Source organism: Heliangelus exortis, chromosome Z, assembly GCF_036169615.1.
Source record: "Heliangelus exortis chromosome Z, bHelExo1.hap1, whole genome shotgun sequence".
Classification (NCBI taxonomy): Eukaryota; Metazoa; Chordata; class Aves; order Apodiformes; family Trochilidae; genus Heliangelus; species Heliangelus exortis.
Window position 1 is genome coordinate 26897282 of NC_092454.1, and position 14869 is coordinate 26912150.

A 14869-nucleotide genomic window follows, 5' to 3' on the forward strand; every position below is an offset into this window, starting at 1 on the left:
TAGTACAAGACAGTTGCTACGCAGAAAAGTCTTTGAAATTGTCTTGAGGCTAATATATATACACTAAAGTAGATATACTAATGAATATGGATTTTCAATATATTTTTTATATATGTGTAAACATATAACTGAGAACTTGCAAATTACTTTGATTTCATGGGTTTATTTTCCTTCCAGTACAAAGCTTATGGTCTAAAGAGATCAGAGTTCTAAAGCGGAAGGTGTAAATAGCCTAATTTCTTCAGAATTAGTTCAGTTGCATTCCATTCTATTGAGATTTTAATATTCAAGTTACTTGAACTAGAGATATTTTTCCAAGCTAGTTATAACTACAGTGTACCTGGTTCTGGAAAACAGTTAGAAAACTCCCAAAATAAAAATAACTCAAAGAGAAAGCAGTTCCAACCACAGAAATTTTAGATTTGTTGGCCAATTATGTAAATAGGTCGATCTTAGAGGGTCACCAGTAGTCACAGCTCTAACAGTGGGCAATATCAAAAAGACTCTGATTTATTTGCACCTGATCAAGACAGATGAATTAATTCTGAGCATATTCAGGACCTTTGGAAATAGATTGCAGGTGAACTTGGGCATGAATTAACAGGTCCTGAAAAGGAGATTGTGTTATATACCATGCCAGCTGTGCAGTCCACTGACAGAACAGAGTTTGTGAGCACTGTCCCATCCTCCTTGATGAATACCAGCAATTCCTGGATTATTTATCATACACAATTTCAGCTGATTAATGTACAACTTCTTTGGAAAAGAAGGGAAAGAGAGAAGATGAGACAGGGGGAGAGTGGTACCAAAGCCCATTCAAGATTTTCAGAGGAAGAAAAATGCCTGTTCCTGAAGCACAAGCAAGCACTGTGAGGCAGTTGTGGCAGGGAAGCAAGGCATGTGCTTTAAATTCGATCCAAATCAATTATTGTCTGCTGCAGTTAGGTGTTATATACTCTCATTTTTTATCTTGAAACATCACGTTCAAAATTATGAGGATTTACATCGTATGTGTATACTTTTATATTTATAGCTAAGTCTACCAGCAAATGAAATCGCTTCAGGCACTGAATAAAATTTATACTCATTATGCCCAAGCTCCATCAGCACTTTTGGAAGTACACCTGTGAAGCATCTATTCCTATTCAACTTGTCATACGTAGTTTCAACATTACATTAGCATTTTATTATATTCTTAATAGCATTCAATCTAATTATAGCTTAACTGTTATTTTCACTTTACTTTCTAATGGTGTGTTTGTTAATTTAATTTACATAACTTCCATTCCACTACAGTCAAATGCTTAAAAGAGAAATGAGACCAATCCAAGAAAAAAAAAAATCTGGAATTTTATACCTTGCATTATTTTCTGGTAAGTGAATACCAGTGAAAGGTTTACTTTGTGAAAGAAGAGCTACCCATCCCCTTCTCACGTTGTGCTGCAGTCATGATATAAACTACATACTGAACAAGGAGTTATTTCTCACTACAGACAGTCATTCCCCAAACTTATAAATGTATCAACACATTCTCAAAAGAAGGCATAATTGTTGTTCAACTTTTTTTTTTTTATTTAAAGTAGCTATGGCTAAGGCATTAATGACACTGAGCACATCTCACAATAACATTATATTTTATTAGAGATCTTATTTTACATATCCCCATAAGATATAAAACGTTCCAAGAGAAAGTATCAAAAACCTTCAGTTGAATTCAGTTTGTTTCATACAAGAGAAGCAAGCAAATGAAAGATATTTAAGACAAAAAGAATATAAGAAAAATAATCAATACAGGTATAACTCTGGTATGGAAAGTAATGACAAGGCTTTAAACCTCATCTTACACAGCACTGTCTTTAAAAACAAATGGGAAGGATGCTTGGTTCTCTTAACCAGTTATAAACCCAGCAGCTACAAAAATAGGAAAAAAAAAAAAAAAAAAAAAAAAGATTAAATTAGATAGAAAATACACAGGAAAAACAAGAACCTAACTGAAATATCTAATGTAACAAAAATTTATCATAAGAGTACATAAAGAGTTGTTAAAAAACAAAAGCTGATGCCACCGACAGCCACATTCTGAACTAATTAAAGTAACAGGAAAGGACCCCAAATGGAAGGCTGCTCTATTGCTAAAAAAAAAAAAAAACAAAAAAAAAAACCAACAACAAATAAAGGAAGATTAAATCTGCTGGTTAAGGAATATTCAGGCATCTTGATTGTTCAGCTGCTAATAAAAGATCAGATGCTGTATGAAACATCTTTTGGACACAATTGCAACAGGTAAAATGCTTTAAAACTTTATTGCATCAAAATTTTACTTTTCTGCCTGATGAAACTGAGATACTATTTTAAAAAATCTCTTGAACAGAACATATAAACATCTCTGATGTGTTTTAATTCTGAGGATGCAACAAAACAGATGTGAGAAATTTCTGCTGGCAAGTCTGCCAAGCCTTGAGTTCCAACGAACAACAGTATTTTCAAATACTACAGCTAAGAAAGTTACAGTACATGTTTATTGCATGAAAAAATCGATTTATTGGGATCTGATTCTTTCATTTGTGGTTAGTGGTTTTTATATTCTTGATATAACTTTCACCAGGTCCTACTAAGTATTCCATTAAGTACAAAACACGCAGGAGATTGAATTAAGGAGGGAAATCTACACAATCTTGGAGATCCAGCCTGTGACAATGTATGAAAGTTTCATCTTAATTTCATTTTAAGATAGCCTGCAGCTAGATGATATAATCAGATACACTGTGGAACAACAATGAAGAAATTAAATACAGTAGGCAGTATCAGTGTTAGAAAATAGTACATCTTTTTGCCAGCTATGATGACTCTTAATGCATTACTATTAAATGTAAGCAATGATATATGGAAACATAAAGCATAAAGAGAGAGAAGATAAAGCTATAAGGATAAATGACAACTAGGAAACTGGATTATACTTAAGTGGATGTTTATATATATTAACTGTAAACAGCAGTCCTACATACGGTAATATTTTTCACACTTGATGGCTTCAGCACTAACATGTGAATTACTTAATATGTGAAAAGAAAGCAAAAAGTAAGACTCCATTCCTCAGTTATGCGAACATCAGCAATGTTGAGGTTGCAAGTTTGAAAAATGTCATTTAAATATAGGCACACGATTCTGAATTAATAGATCACCACAGTCTGTGACATACAAGCACACGTTTTAATGGGTTTGCAGACAATGACCTGCTTCCTATCAACTCTCTGCATTAAGCTGCCATTTCCTTGAACATATCTGAATTTAGGTTTTACAGTAACATATGTTTTTCCTTTTCATCTTATGACATCATTTTATGCATTCAAATAGTCAAAATGTTCAGAACAAGATAGCACAAACTTGGTCCAGGAGGACATAGATCAGAGTGTGGCCAGCATTGTCAAATAAGAGATACACAGTTTAAGTTTTATCCAGACTACCTTTTCCTCCAAAACATTAACATAGACACCAAAATTGTAACAAGACGTATCAAAAAATAAGGCACATTTATCTTGATATGATAATCTTCAAATACAAAACTCATTTTAGGGAACATCAGTATCTGAATGAGTTTTATAAGAAGTCTTGTAGTCATGATAACTATGGACATCATGCATTACAATGGAATAATTGCACATATCCCAGTGTGTCAAGTAACAAAATGGGAGTTTTGTTAAATATTTCCACTGCAAAATTTTGTAGATTCATGTTTTTCTATTTACATAACTCAGGTGAATGGTAGAAGCATTAAAATCTACCATCACTTATCACAAGTATTTCAGGCTTTTTACCACAATTAATATAATCCCCTTTGTGTAGAATAAATTGAAATTAATTGTGGAAAATTAAGATTACTGTCATTTATATAAAGGATTGTAAATATTTGGACTTTAGCTACTACACACAAAATTTTATTCTATTTTACTTCCAAGCTGCATCAGGACTTTCCACATTGAATTATTTTAAACGAAATTCATCAAGGATCACCAAAGAAGGCTGTTTAAAATCCAATCCCCTCTTTATGAAAATTAGAACACCAAAAACATTATTAGTTAGCATTTAACCTGAGATGTAATCTTTTGAGAGGTTAAAATCCTTAGAAATTTCTTCACTTGTTGCATTAACTTATACTGATGTTGCTGTTTTATGAAAACAAAACAAAAAAAGTTACTTGCAACATGGCTTTTCACTGTGTTGGTCAAAATATTACAGAATGCATGTTTTTCTCACAGTATCCAGAAGCTGGAATAATAATAATAATAATGTGCTTTTTATTGCACGTGAAACTTAGAGTAGATATAACCGCCAAATCCTCTTCTCTGAGTTTTCAAGTCAGAATTCATCTTAGCCGAATCCGAAATGTATTTATCTCCATAGAACTCATATTTATTTCACTTATATTTCTGGCATCTGGAGGTGAATGCATCAAAGATAAAGATGTGGGTTTAAGACTTTCCACTCTGAATTTGTTAAAGAGTTTATGCACCTTTATCTGCAAAAAAATGAATAGTAAATCATGTCAGAAAACACACTATATACTTTCAAATTGATTTTAAACTAAGTTTTAACAATTATCCAAATGATACATCTCCTTACAGGCTTCAGCACTGCAGTCCTTATACATTTTAAATATTGTGTCTCATATGCTATGCACTAAATGAGTTCTTTTTAGGTAGTGTTCACTTGCCATATTTCAAAGTAAGTGTATTAAAAAACTATATTAAGAAAAATAACCAGAAATGTTGGATAAAATTTCTTGGTTTCAAACTAAACTTTTTTATTTCTGCCTACAGAAAGTATCAAACTTATTTCAAAATTTCATTACAAAATGTCTACAGATTCAGAATTGTCCAGTCTACCTCTTGCCCTCAGAACAAAGTTCTATAATTAGTATTGAATTATTTTTGTACCACCTAAATTCTATAGCAATTGCAAAACACTCAGATATTTGCAGAGGTGTAGGTGATCTAAGTGACTACAGGTATACAAGGGACATGTTGTAATAAGCAACAGTTTTCAAAATAACAGTTCTATAATTTGTGAACATGTCAATAATATTCAAAAAATACACAGAGAATATGCAATTTATCTCTTTTTACTTAGTAAAGTTAGTTCTAAAACAAGATTAAAAATTTGAGAAATATTCTGTTATACCAGAAGAGGAATTTAATTGAAATTTGTCTGTAAGTTTACTTTTTGATTCTTATACATGGCCATTCCTACACACCGAATTTTTATCAGTTGGAAAGAGGCTTTCAAGATAAACTTAACTATTATCCTGGAAGTATAACTCTTGATAAATAATAACATAGAATTCACCTATAATTTGAGTTAAACATCAGTGTTTCTTGAAAGGTAAGGTACACATAAAATGTCAGTATACCTTTCCCTGAGTAGTGGAACAGTGCAGACCCGTGTCTCTGTTTGAAAATCTACAGTCAAATCCCTTCCTGTGAAGAATCAGAGCAGCTTCATCAGATGGCTCAATATCCACCTGCAAATAAACAAACAAACAAATAAATAAAAACAAAAGATTACTCAGAAAGCTCTAGAAAAGAGCTATGGCATCTCAGGATGCCATAAAATTGTTACCTTAGAGTGAAAGAGACACTTATGCCTTAAAGTTCTGCTTAGACTGAACAGTCAAGTTTCTGCTAATAAGGCCAAACATAGAAAGGGCTAAAGAGCAAGGAGAAGTACCTGACTTGGTTTACACCATCACTATGTGTTTCATGACAGTGTTGCACTTAAAGTAGACATTTTCATGCACACAAAATGATACTGTCTACCTAAAGAGCAGAACAAAATAATGAAATTCATACAGCAAAATCCTGACTTCCTGTGAGGAAATTGAGGTTAAAAAGAACAAACAAAATGAAAAAAAAAGGGTTATCAACACTTTATTACTGTGGAATTCTCTTGTAGTAATCTTCATAACAATTATATTTTTAAATTTAAAATGACAGCATGAATATTTAATATCTTAAATTTTTTACATTAAATATTAAAATTTAAAAAAATTAAAGCATAATAATAATAATAATAAACAATTATTGACATCTTCAGGAAAAGAGTTCTGGTAAGTATAAGCATCTACAATATAGTCGTGACTCTTTTACAGTTTCCAGGACTTTATCATACACAGAGCATCCATGTGCAATACATTAAGCTGTTCTAACCTATTATGCAGTGAGAGCAGTGAAAGACTTGAGTGAGTTGATCCAACAGCTGCATCTGCTTTAGCTTACCCCTTCTTATCTCATCTGCAGGTAAACAAGATTATGTGTGTGCAAGCCTAAGGAATGTCTGAGCAAGGAGTAACTTAATTTACATCAAATGCAACTTCTAAACATGACCATGCTAACTGCATACAACAACATTCCCAGTCTTGTAAAACTTCACAGCATTGAAGTTGATGCAACAAAAAATCCCTAACAGTACTAACAAATTTCTGACTGCCTTCCTTGAAAGGGCTGCTGGAGTTTGATTTTATTTTGATCTCTGAGAAATAAAATGTGGTTCTCACAACAGGCTTATAGATGAACAAAAAAATATCTAGGCTTTCTCATAACCAGTATCCCAAGGCAATAGTGCTACAGTTTTGATGAGAAAAAACCAAAACACATTTAAACATTTTTTAATCTGATACTGTAAGCTAACAGACTTCCATTGAAAAGTTCAAGCAACATGACAAGAACATGTACTTATATTTAGTATAAAGGGACAAGCGTACTCAGTTTCTGAATCGTGAGGGCCAGCCTCCTTAAAGTGGGCAAATCCTGCATCAAACAACTGAAAACGGGAGGATTATTAAAAGTTTCTTTAAATTTCATATTCCTACGGCATTTGACTGTTCCAAGACAAGATCACATATCTTACAAAAATAGCAATATTCATTCCCCTGTGAAAAGCAGAGTTTAAAAGGAAACCAGTTATTCTTCTAATGTTCTTTTCTTTATTACACGTCAATGCATTTTCCTGCATCCTGATTTCTATCTTACTAATAGCTTATTTTTATTTGGTAAACCTTTATGTGAAATACCAATCCTACAATTTCTTGAAAACTGACTTAACAGCTAAAGCAGCCTACGTTTCTGAAAAAAAATTGCATTGCATCAATTAGCCAGAATTATGACACTTGTCATTCAAATTCTTAGAAGACAAAGAAAGGATGCAGAAAGTGGAGACAGATTTTTAAAGGCTATTGTGGCATGCGAGAAATTGTTTGCAAAGCACTGCACCATTTCTGCTGTGGGAAGGAACTGTTGCGTTCATATGGATATATGTTCTGTATCATAGCAATAATGCCCCTATGAATACTGGTAACATTGACTTTGAAGGCCCAAAGTAATGCTGCAAGCTCAAGAGCTGTCAGTCAGGTAATCACTGAAATACGTAGTCATGGACAGGGAAGAGATCATAGTCCAAAACACACAAACTGGGACAGTGGGGCTGCTTAAAGCCATGTAAAATTCAAGGATTCACCTATAAGTAGTAAAATGGAACTAAAAAAAAACCAGACAGAGAGCCACAGCTTCCATTTCACAGATTTCACAGCCACATAGAAAAGAAGAAAGAGTTTAGCCACGAGAGAAGGAAGTTTAGGCCTTGAAAAGGGAGAGAGGGGTTGTTCACCAAGGTTTGTCCCTGAACACGGCATTCTGAAGCAAAGAGATGCTGCTGAACAGACTGAGGTAAATGAAAACAGTGAAGCATGGAACATACACTTCACATGAAGATTTAATTCAACAAAAAGCTTCCTCCTAACTTTAAAAATCTGCAGAATCAAGAGTTATTACACTTCAAAATAATAAACAGTCACAGCTGAAGGAATGCACAAGAGATCAAATGATAAAGTGTGAGGAAGTAAAGTAGTTCTTTAAGTTTTGAAAAAGTATTAAGACCAAAAATTAAGAACTGTGATAAAAAAGTAGCTAATGACAAGCTCTGCAGATATTCTGAATACACTATGAAATTATCACAGGTGAGCAGTTCTAACTAAGCCACCATGGAGACTCTAAGGGAATAAAGACAGCTGTAATTTGTAAGTATCTAGGTATGGCTGAAAGGTATTTCATCTATGGCAACAGCACTGGTGAGTGATCCTGCAATACACCGTAAAGTTAATATATCCATACTTTAAAGCATGTTAAAAAATTGCTAAGAATTTATATAAGAGTTGGCAGAAAAATGATGCCCATTTCTACTTCTATAGTTTATTAAAACAAAAAATTGAAATACCTAGATAAAATTATGTTAGTTCCTTTCCAAGGAAAAAAAATATTCAGTACAAACCAGTTTCTTCATTTGTTGTTTTTTTTTTAAAAATTTTTTGTTGTTTTGTAAATCTACTAGAGAACAGATCCACAGAAACTGAGGACTGTGAAGCTGATTAAGCTAGAGTAATTAAAATTGGTCCTGTATTTAACCTTAAAAATACATTTAGAATTTATTCACATGGATGTTAAAGGAATGGTAGAAATTTAAGTCTCCCAAATGTAACCAGATGTGTTTAAAACTATATGCTTTATTACAAACTCAAATTATTGTGCCCCCTGCAGAGACAGAATAATGCACTATGCTTTACTTAGACACAGGTCTACACTTCTTGCAAAATTAACAAAAATTAGTCACCATGCTGCAGTTTCTCACATCATATAAACCTTCAAAACCCCCACCCGGCCCTCCCCATGCTTTCCTAGAATAAAGTAATTAAATGACAGTAATAATGTACATGATACATTTGCTCACAAAAACAATGGTTTGACTTTACCTTAGACTGGATTGTTCTCAGGTTGACTATATGCATGTCACAAGGCAGAGATGACATGAGTGGAGAAAAAGTGTTTAGCAGCTCTGGGACACCTGAATCTGCATATGTTGTCATTGGAATTACAGGATGATTTAAGAAAGATGAAGTCATATGGCTAAGAAGTGAGGGAAAACTGACTGATGCCTTCTCTTCATTCTGCAAAATACAAGAGAAAATATTTGTAAAAGCAATGTTATTATACCATCATACCTAAATTTGAAACCAACTTACTTTATACAAGATTTCATTAACCTAATAGAAAATTTTGATCTATAGACTGACCATAGAGCTATTTCTGGATTTTTTTCATCATTCACTAATTATCTTCCAGTACTAAGTGTACTTCTACAAATCATTAGTATATCTTTCAAAATTATCATTGGATGACACCTCATTATAAATCATTCTTCAGTTTTCTGTTAGCACTTAATATGTAAATATGGTTTAGAGAAAAATACTGGCTACTACTTCAGCAAGTTGTTCCCATCTATTCAGAATCTACTTGAATCCTGACAGCCAGCTAGTCTTCTGAAGGATTCCTTTTCTGCATAAGCTTCCCAGCTTCCCATATGTATTTCTTACCTAATTTATTCAAATTCATGTAAAGTGTATGCTACATTCTTTCTTCTTAAATCTAACTTCTTAAAAATGCTGGAAGAAACTGCAACTACCATGTCTGTCTTGGTAAAGAGTGCAAAGGACTTATTTCAGCAGTCTTATTTCAACACCATGCCAGCAGGAACAGAAGGGACTCTCCCAAAATTTTACAAGTTTCATTCTTTTCCAAATTTTGCATTTGCAATGCACTTACATAACTGCAGAAACTGTGCTACAAACCCAGATGACTAAGTCCTACATATTCACAAGGGCTCGTTAAAACTCCTAAGCAGTTGAATTAAAAAAATTAAGGAACCTTACAAAGGCAATTTCTGGGTTAGAATGACAAGGAAGATAAGGTAGAAACCGGTGAAAACCTACTTGCTCTTTCCTCTTGCACACTTAATCAGATAAGGCCTTTTGATTACAGCTAAACAAATGATGTCTAGTGAAAACATTGCAGAAAGTTTACTGAAAACATAGTATCTTAAAGACTGACGTGTTAAATTTGCATTTTATGATAGGCTGAAAACACGGAAATAAAAAAATAAATAGGAGCTACTTAAAGCAAAGGGGAGGATTATTTATCAGCTTATAATGGGCAGACATAAAGTAAGTCCTGTTTTGGGATGTGTATGCATATTTACTTACATCTCTGCAGCAGCATTGCATACATACACTGACACAGTAGCAACTGAAAATACGGCAGAGCCAAACTGATGCAAGATGGTAATTTCTGGTTTATTCCTGGTACTCTTCTTAGTAATAATTAAAACTTTGCCCCTTTATCTAACAGGCACTACAACTAGGATTTGTACAGATCTATTATAACACCCAAATTACTTTCCAAAAATGGTACGTAATTTATAGTTGTGTAAGATTGCTCCTCCATGTGCCACACTACATTTTTTTATATTTAATTACACCTACCATTTCTTGCATCCTTAATCAGTCTTGAGTGTTCTTATAACTCAATTGGCCTTGACTTTTTTTTATTATTTTGAAAGGTTCAGCATTACAGGAAAAATTCCTTGTCATGATTTTCTTCTCTTCCAACTGAAGTATGAACAAGCTTCCTTTAAGTACAGCTGAAGCTAAAATTCTTCTTTTCTGGAGACTGAATACGTGCTCTACCCATAGGGAAAATATACATTTACATGTTCTTCAAAGAAGAATTAATTGTCTAACCTCAAAAGAAACACCACTTACTCTGTCAATATAGTTGTGCTGAAGTGAGAAAAAACATTTTATTGTTTTATTGAAAGTATTCAATTTTTTTTTCTGTAAAATAAGCTGATAGCTTGCACCTGAGATCTTGTAGAAAGGTCTCTGAGAATATCTTATAAATCACACATGGATCAGTCCAACAGTTTATTCAACCTATTATAATATTTAAAACAAAAGATATCTCAAGAGCCCTCGACTATGGTTTCTAGTTATAGGCACATTACCTGACAACAGAAACAAAACTATGGTCCAGCAACAACAGCCACTTGAGTTCAGTTTCTCATATGTATTTTTAAACAACGTTTAAACACACTTGAAGCATTTTCAATCAGTAATTTTGCCTAAACAGAATTCATGTTCAGCCATTTCCATTTCTACATTCAGCCTTTGCCTCACACACTACAAACATGCCAAAGTAGAAATGCATGCTCCATATTCACCACACTTCCCCTCCACTCCAGAGACTTGTAAACAAGATTGAGCCATCAAAAACATTTTAAAAATCAGGTTTTATACACAAGAAAATTTTTGCTCTAAGGCATATCACTTGAAGAAGGGCCATAGTGTGTTACTGAGAACAGTGACTGAAAAATCATCCTATAGAGGGCAACTTTAGGCCTGGAAGTACAGTGCTTGCTGAAAACAAGCAGAACTCGCTTAGATGTCCTCATAAATTCATAAACAGATGTTCCTCAGAAAATGCCACCAAGGTAACTGGGGAGGAAGAGATAAGAGAACTTTCTGAAAGTTTCTGTTCCATGTACAGAAAAAGTACTGTATACATAATTAGAAGAAAAACACCTATGTATCAAAACATTGCCCAATTCACAGAGACCAGAAGGAAAAAATGGGAGGCAACTTTGTATATTGGCTGACATGGAAGTTAAAAAACCTCCCATGGTAAATGTATCACCTTGTGTAGGAAAAGACAGCAAAGGGCAGGTTCTAGGATGGAATACTTTCATAAGGCTAACAGAAGTAATATGAAGGAAAAAAAGGGGTTTTTATATAGACGTGCAGTAATGCATATTCCAGTTGATAAACGAGGAAAAAATGAAGGAAAGTCAACAGAAAATTGGAAAAAGAGTGCACATCTGAGAGAATAGTTTCCTGTAAATGGTCAGTGGGGCAGAATTCTCAATAACCCAAAGCAGAACTATCAAGTGCAGCTCCTCAGTTCCTAGATTCTTGAAGTAACTTGACAACTGTAGAGAAACAGTCTTGAAAGCAAATGGTAGAACTGGAGCTGATTCAATTTGGCTCATTTTTGCTCCCAATGCATTTAGATGTTTTATCACAGGGATAAGCATTGTGCTTAAGCAGTAGCCACTTTGAAACACCACACTAAGACTTAAGTGGAAATTTTATCTTGAATCTTGTATTATCACACCAGGAAAAACATTCAGTTTTGGACTGCACAGAAGTGCAGTCATTCAGTCAAGCTATAAAATAGCAATGGGAACAGGGAGTACAGCAGGCATTAAAAGCTTACAGGAGACCAAGGGAAAAAGTTTTTTTGACAACACTGTGAAGACATTGCTAAGACAGAACATCCAGAAGGGGCATTTCAAATCCCTCTTCCTATTAGGTAACTCACAGTAATGAAAGGATTGGAGTATGTTTTTCCCCTCTCATTCCAATCATCTGGAATTTAAGGAGAACTCTGACAAAAGAGATGGGGTTTTGCACATACAGATAACAAATCTGGAAGAACAGTTCCTCTCTACACATTCACTATGTGGGTGGCATCAGTATGCTGCTGATGCCAGGTCAGAAGATGTAGTCCCACAGTCTCCACCTCATTAAAATACTGCTCTCTCGAAAGTGGCATTATCTCCTCAACCTCAGTAACAGTGTTTAACACTCTCAAATGTGATTTCAGCTCCACTGGCAGCCTTACAAACATAATATCCTGGCAAGATTCTGACAAATACCACTGATAGAGCTGAGTGTTTGCCTAATGAGCTCTAACCAAAGCAAATACTGCCCTTTTAAACTACATTACAGCATGTTCATAAACAGTTATCCAAATGAAAACTGTCTGTGTTGAAATATAACCCCTTGAGTGACTGCACGATAGATGAAAATAAATCTTTATATAGGAATTTTCTTTGTCATCTAAAGTAATGTAAATGATTCTAAGCTTTTGGTTTTGAGGACAAATAAAAACCAAGCCACACCCCAGCTTACCCTCGGGTTTACAATTTGCAACAAGTTCTAAGAATATCAGATCATAAATCTTGACTATTTAATTCATGTCTGGACTGTTCTCTGCTATGACCAACTCTAATCAGGAAATAAATTTATTTTTAACTCCAAAACTCAACCAGCACCCAAAGTATGTGATCAAACATACTAAAATGTGAATGCTGACTTTTTAAATAAAATCTGGAAATAAATAGAATTCTGGGTAGTATAAATCAGGGGATGCAGATCTCTTACTGTCTCTCATGCTGTATGAAGAAATAATTATTACCAACTTTCTCTGTCACAGGTTCAGAAAATAAACTGGCACCACTATTCAAAGAGGAATATTTCTGGACTGGAAAATCTAAGCTGTGGAGCAAAAGGATGCTTCAAAGCATCTCTAGTTCCAAATCACAGGGAGATAATATTTTTAAATAACTCTCAATCCTAATCTAGCAACTGAGATGGTCAGTCAAAGAAACAAAAGCTTCCCCAAGACAAACAGCGAAAGAAAAATTTGTTTCTTTGTGTGCAATCTAAAGATTGATAATCCATCTGCATGATGCTGCTTCTACATGGGAAGTACTATGTTAATCTGTTTGTATGTGAAAAGTGTAACCACAGTATAACACTGAGTATGTGAATATGCTGCTTTACAACACATGACAAAAATAAGTGACAGATGCCTTAGCTTTAAAATGATACATATTCTTCCCTAAATGCAAACTTCTTGAATCTTTAAATATGTGAGGTGCTCCCCACTTGAGGAAGGAGGTATCTGCAAACACAAAAGAGTAAGAATATTGCACAGCATCATTGCACCCATGTTGCCCTAAAGATCCCAACTTGGAAGATGAATTCAGATTTTCTCTGGGACTGATACTAGTCAAACTGATGAAACTGACATCAAGCAGTAAATGGTTTTAACATAGCTGCAAGCTTTACATGCAGGACTGCCTGGCAGTTACCTTACCAAGTGGAAATCATACGCACTTGTTTTAAATTCCTCTAAAGCTGTACATTTCAATTCTAAAAGAATAATCAGTCTGACAAGTTCTGGAAGTCCTCCAGATAAGTATGTATCACTCCCTTTCCTCCGAGGTCAATCTCTAGAGTTAGCTTGTGTGTATGTATAAACTCCTCGTGTTTTGAGAAGGAAATAAAGATGTTACATAGGTGTGCTCACGCCCATAATGCAACAAATAGCAATTGGTCACTGTTGAAAATTGGATTAATTCTTCTGAAGTGAGTAATTCCTTTTCAGTGTCCAGGAGTGCAATGCTAATGTAACTAATATGTCAAACAAAATATTAGTTATCCACCATCACTTTAAGTGGGTTTCAAACTGGCTACTGTCTGCACAGGGAATTTTGTATGGAAATTAAATAAGGTGATAGGAAGATCTTCTCTGAGCAGCAGGATCCAGAACACTTAATACCTCAAAGCTGCACAAGGATCTTCAGCAGAACAATCTTCAGGTAACCTCTGTAAAAAAAACAGGTCCTCTACAATGAATTAGACTTCTAGGGAGGCTTGGATAATTTGCAACTGAAAAAAACAGACACAAATGTGAGTACTGAACTATCCTGAAATCTTACTAAGACTATAAATAACAATACTGATGCTGGATTATTTTAAGCTATACTAGAGCATCAGTCTTTCCTGAAATGCTGGGAAACAAAAATCTGGAAAAATATAAGGATTACATGTGCCTGAATTGTGCATATATACATACTTGTCAACACTGAAATATTCATCAGTTACATTACATTTTTACAAATCAAAGCAAAACCTCTTTCAGCAATATGTTTCAAGTCCTTTATTGAGAACTATGATCTGTAATGCTTAGGGTTTTTCAATAGCTATTGAAGTGACCAGCAAAGAAGGACTCAACTGAGCAGACAGAAACCTCTTTACCTCAGGGAATGGAAAATTTTCTATCAATTTTCTTGAAGATTGTTAGTCTGGAAATGCATTTCTACCACGCTAGGTAAGAGGTCCCTGGGGACTGATTACAGAAGA

At 34.2% G+C, this 14869-nt stretch overlaps 1 protein-coding gene across 1 annotated transcript in view; it reads right to left on the reverse strand.

The window, feature by feature from the left end:
• Nucleotides 1–1617: 1617 nt before the first annotated feature.
• The window catches only part of MAN2A1 (mannosidase alpha class 2A member 1), a 100996-nt gene continuing 87744 nt past the window's right edge, over nt 1618–14869 (reverse strand). Inside the window, exons 20-22 of the mRNA XM_071731210.1 lie at nt 8798–8992; nt 5408–5518; nt 1618–4516 (exon numbers count right to left, since the gene is read on the reverse strand). Of these exons, the coding sequence (XP_071587311.1) occupies nt 4364–4516; nt 5408–5518; nt 8798–8992 (459 nt within the window). The 3' untranslated portion in view covers nt 1618–4363. The remainder of the gene's footprint in view (nt 4517–5407; nt 5519–8797; nt 8993–14869) is intronic.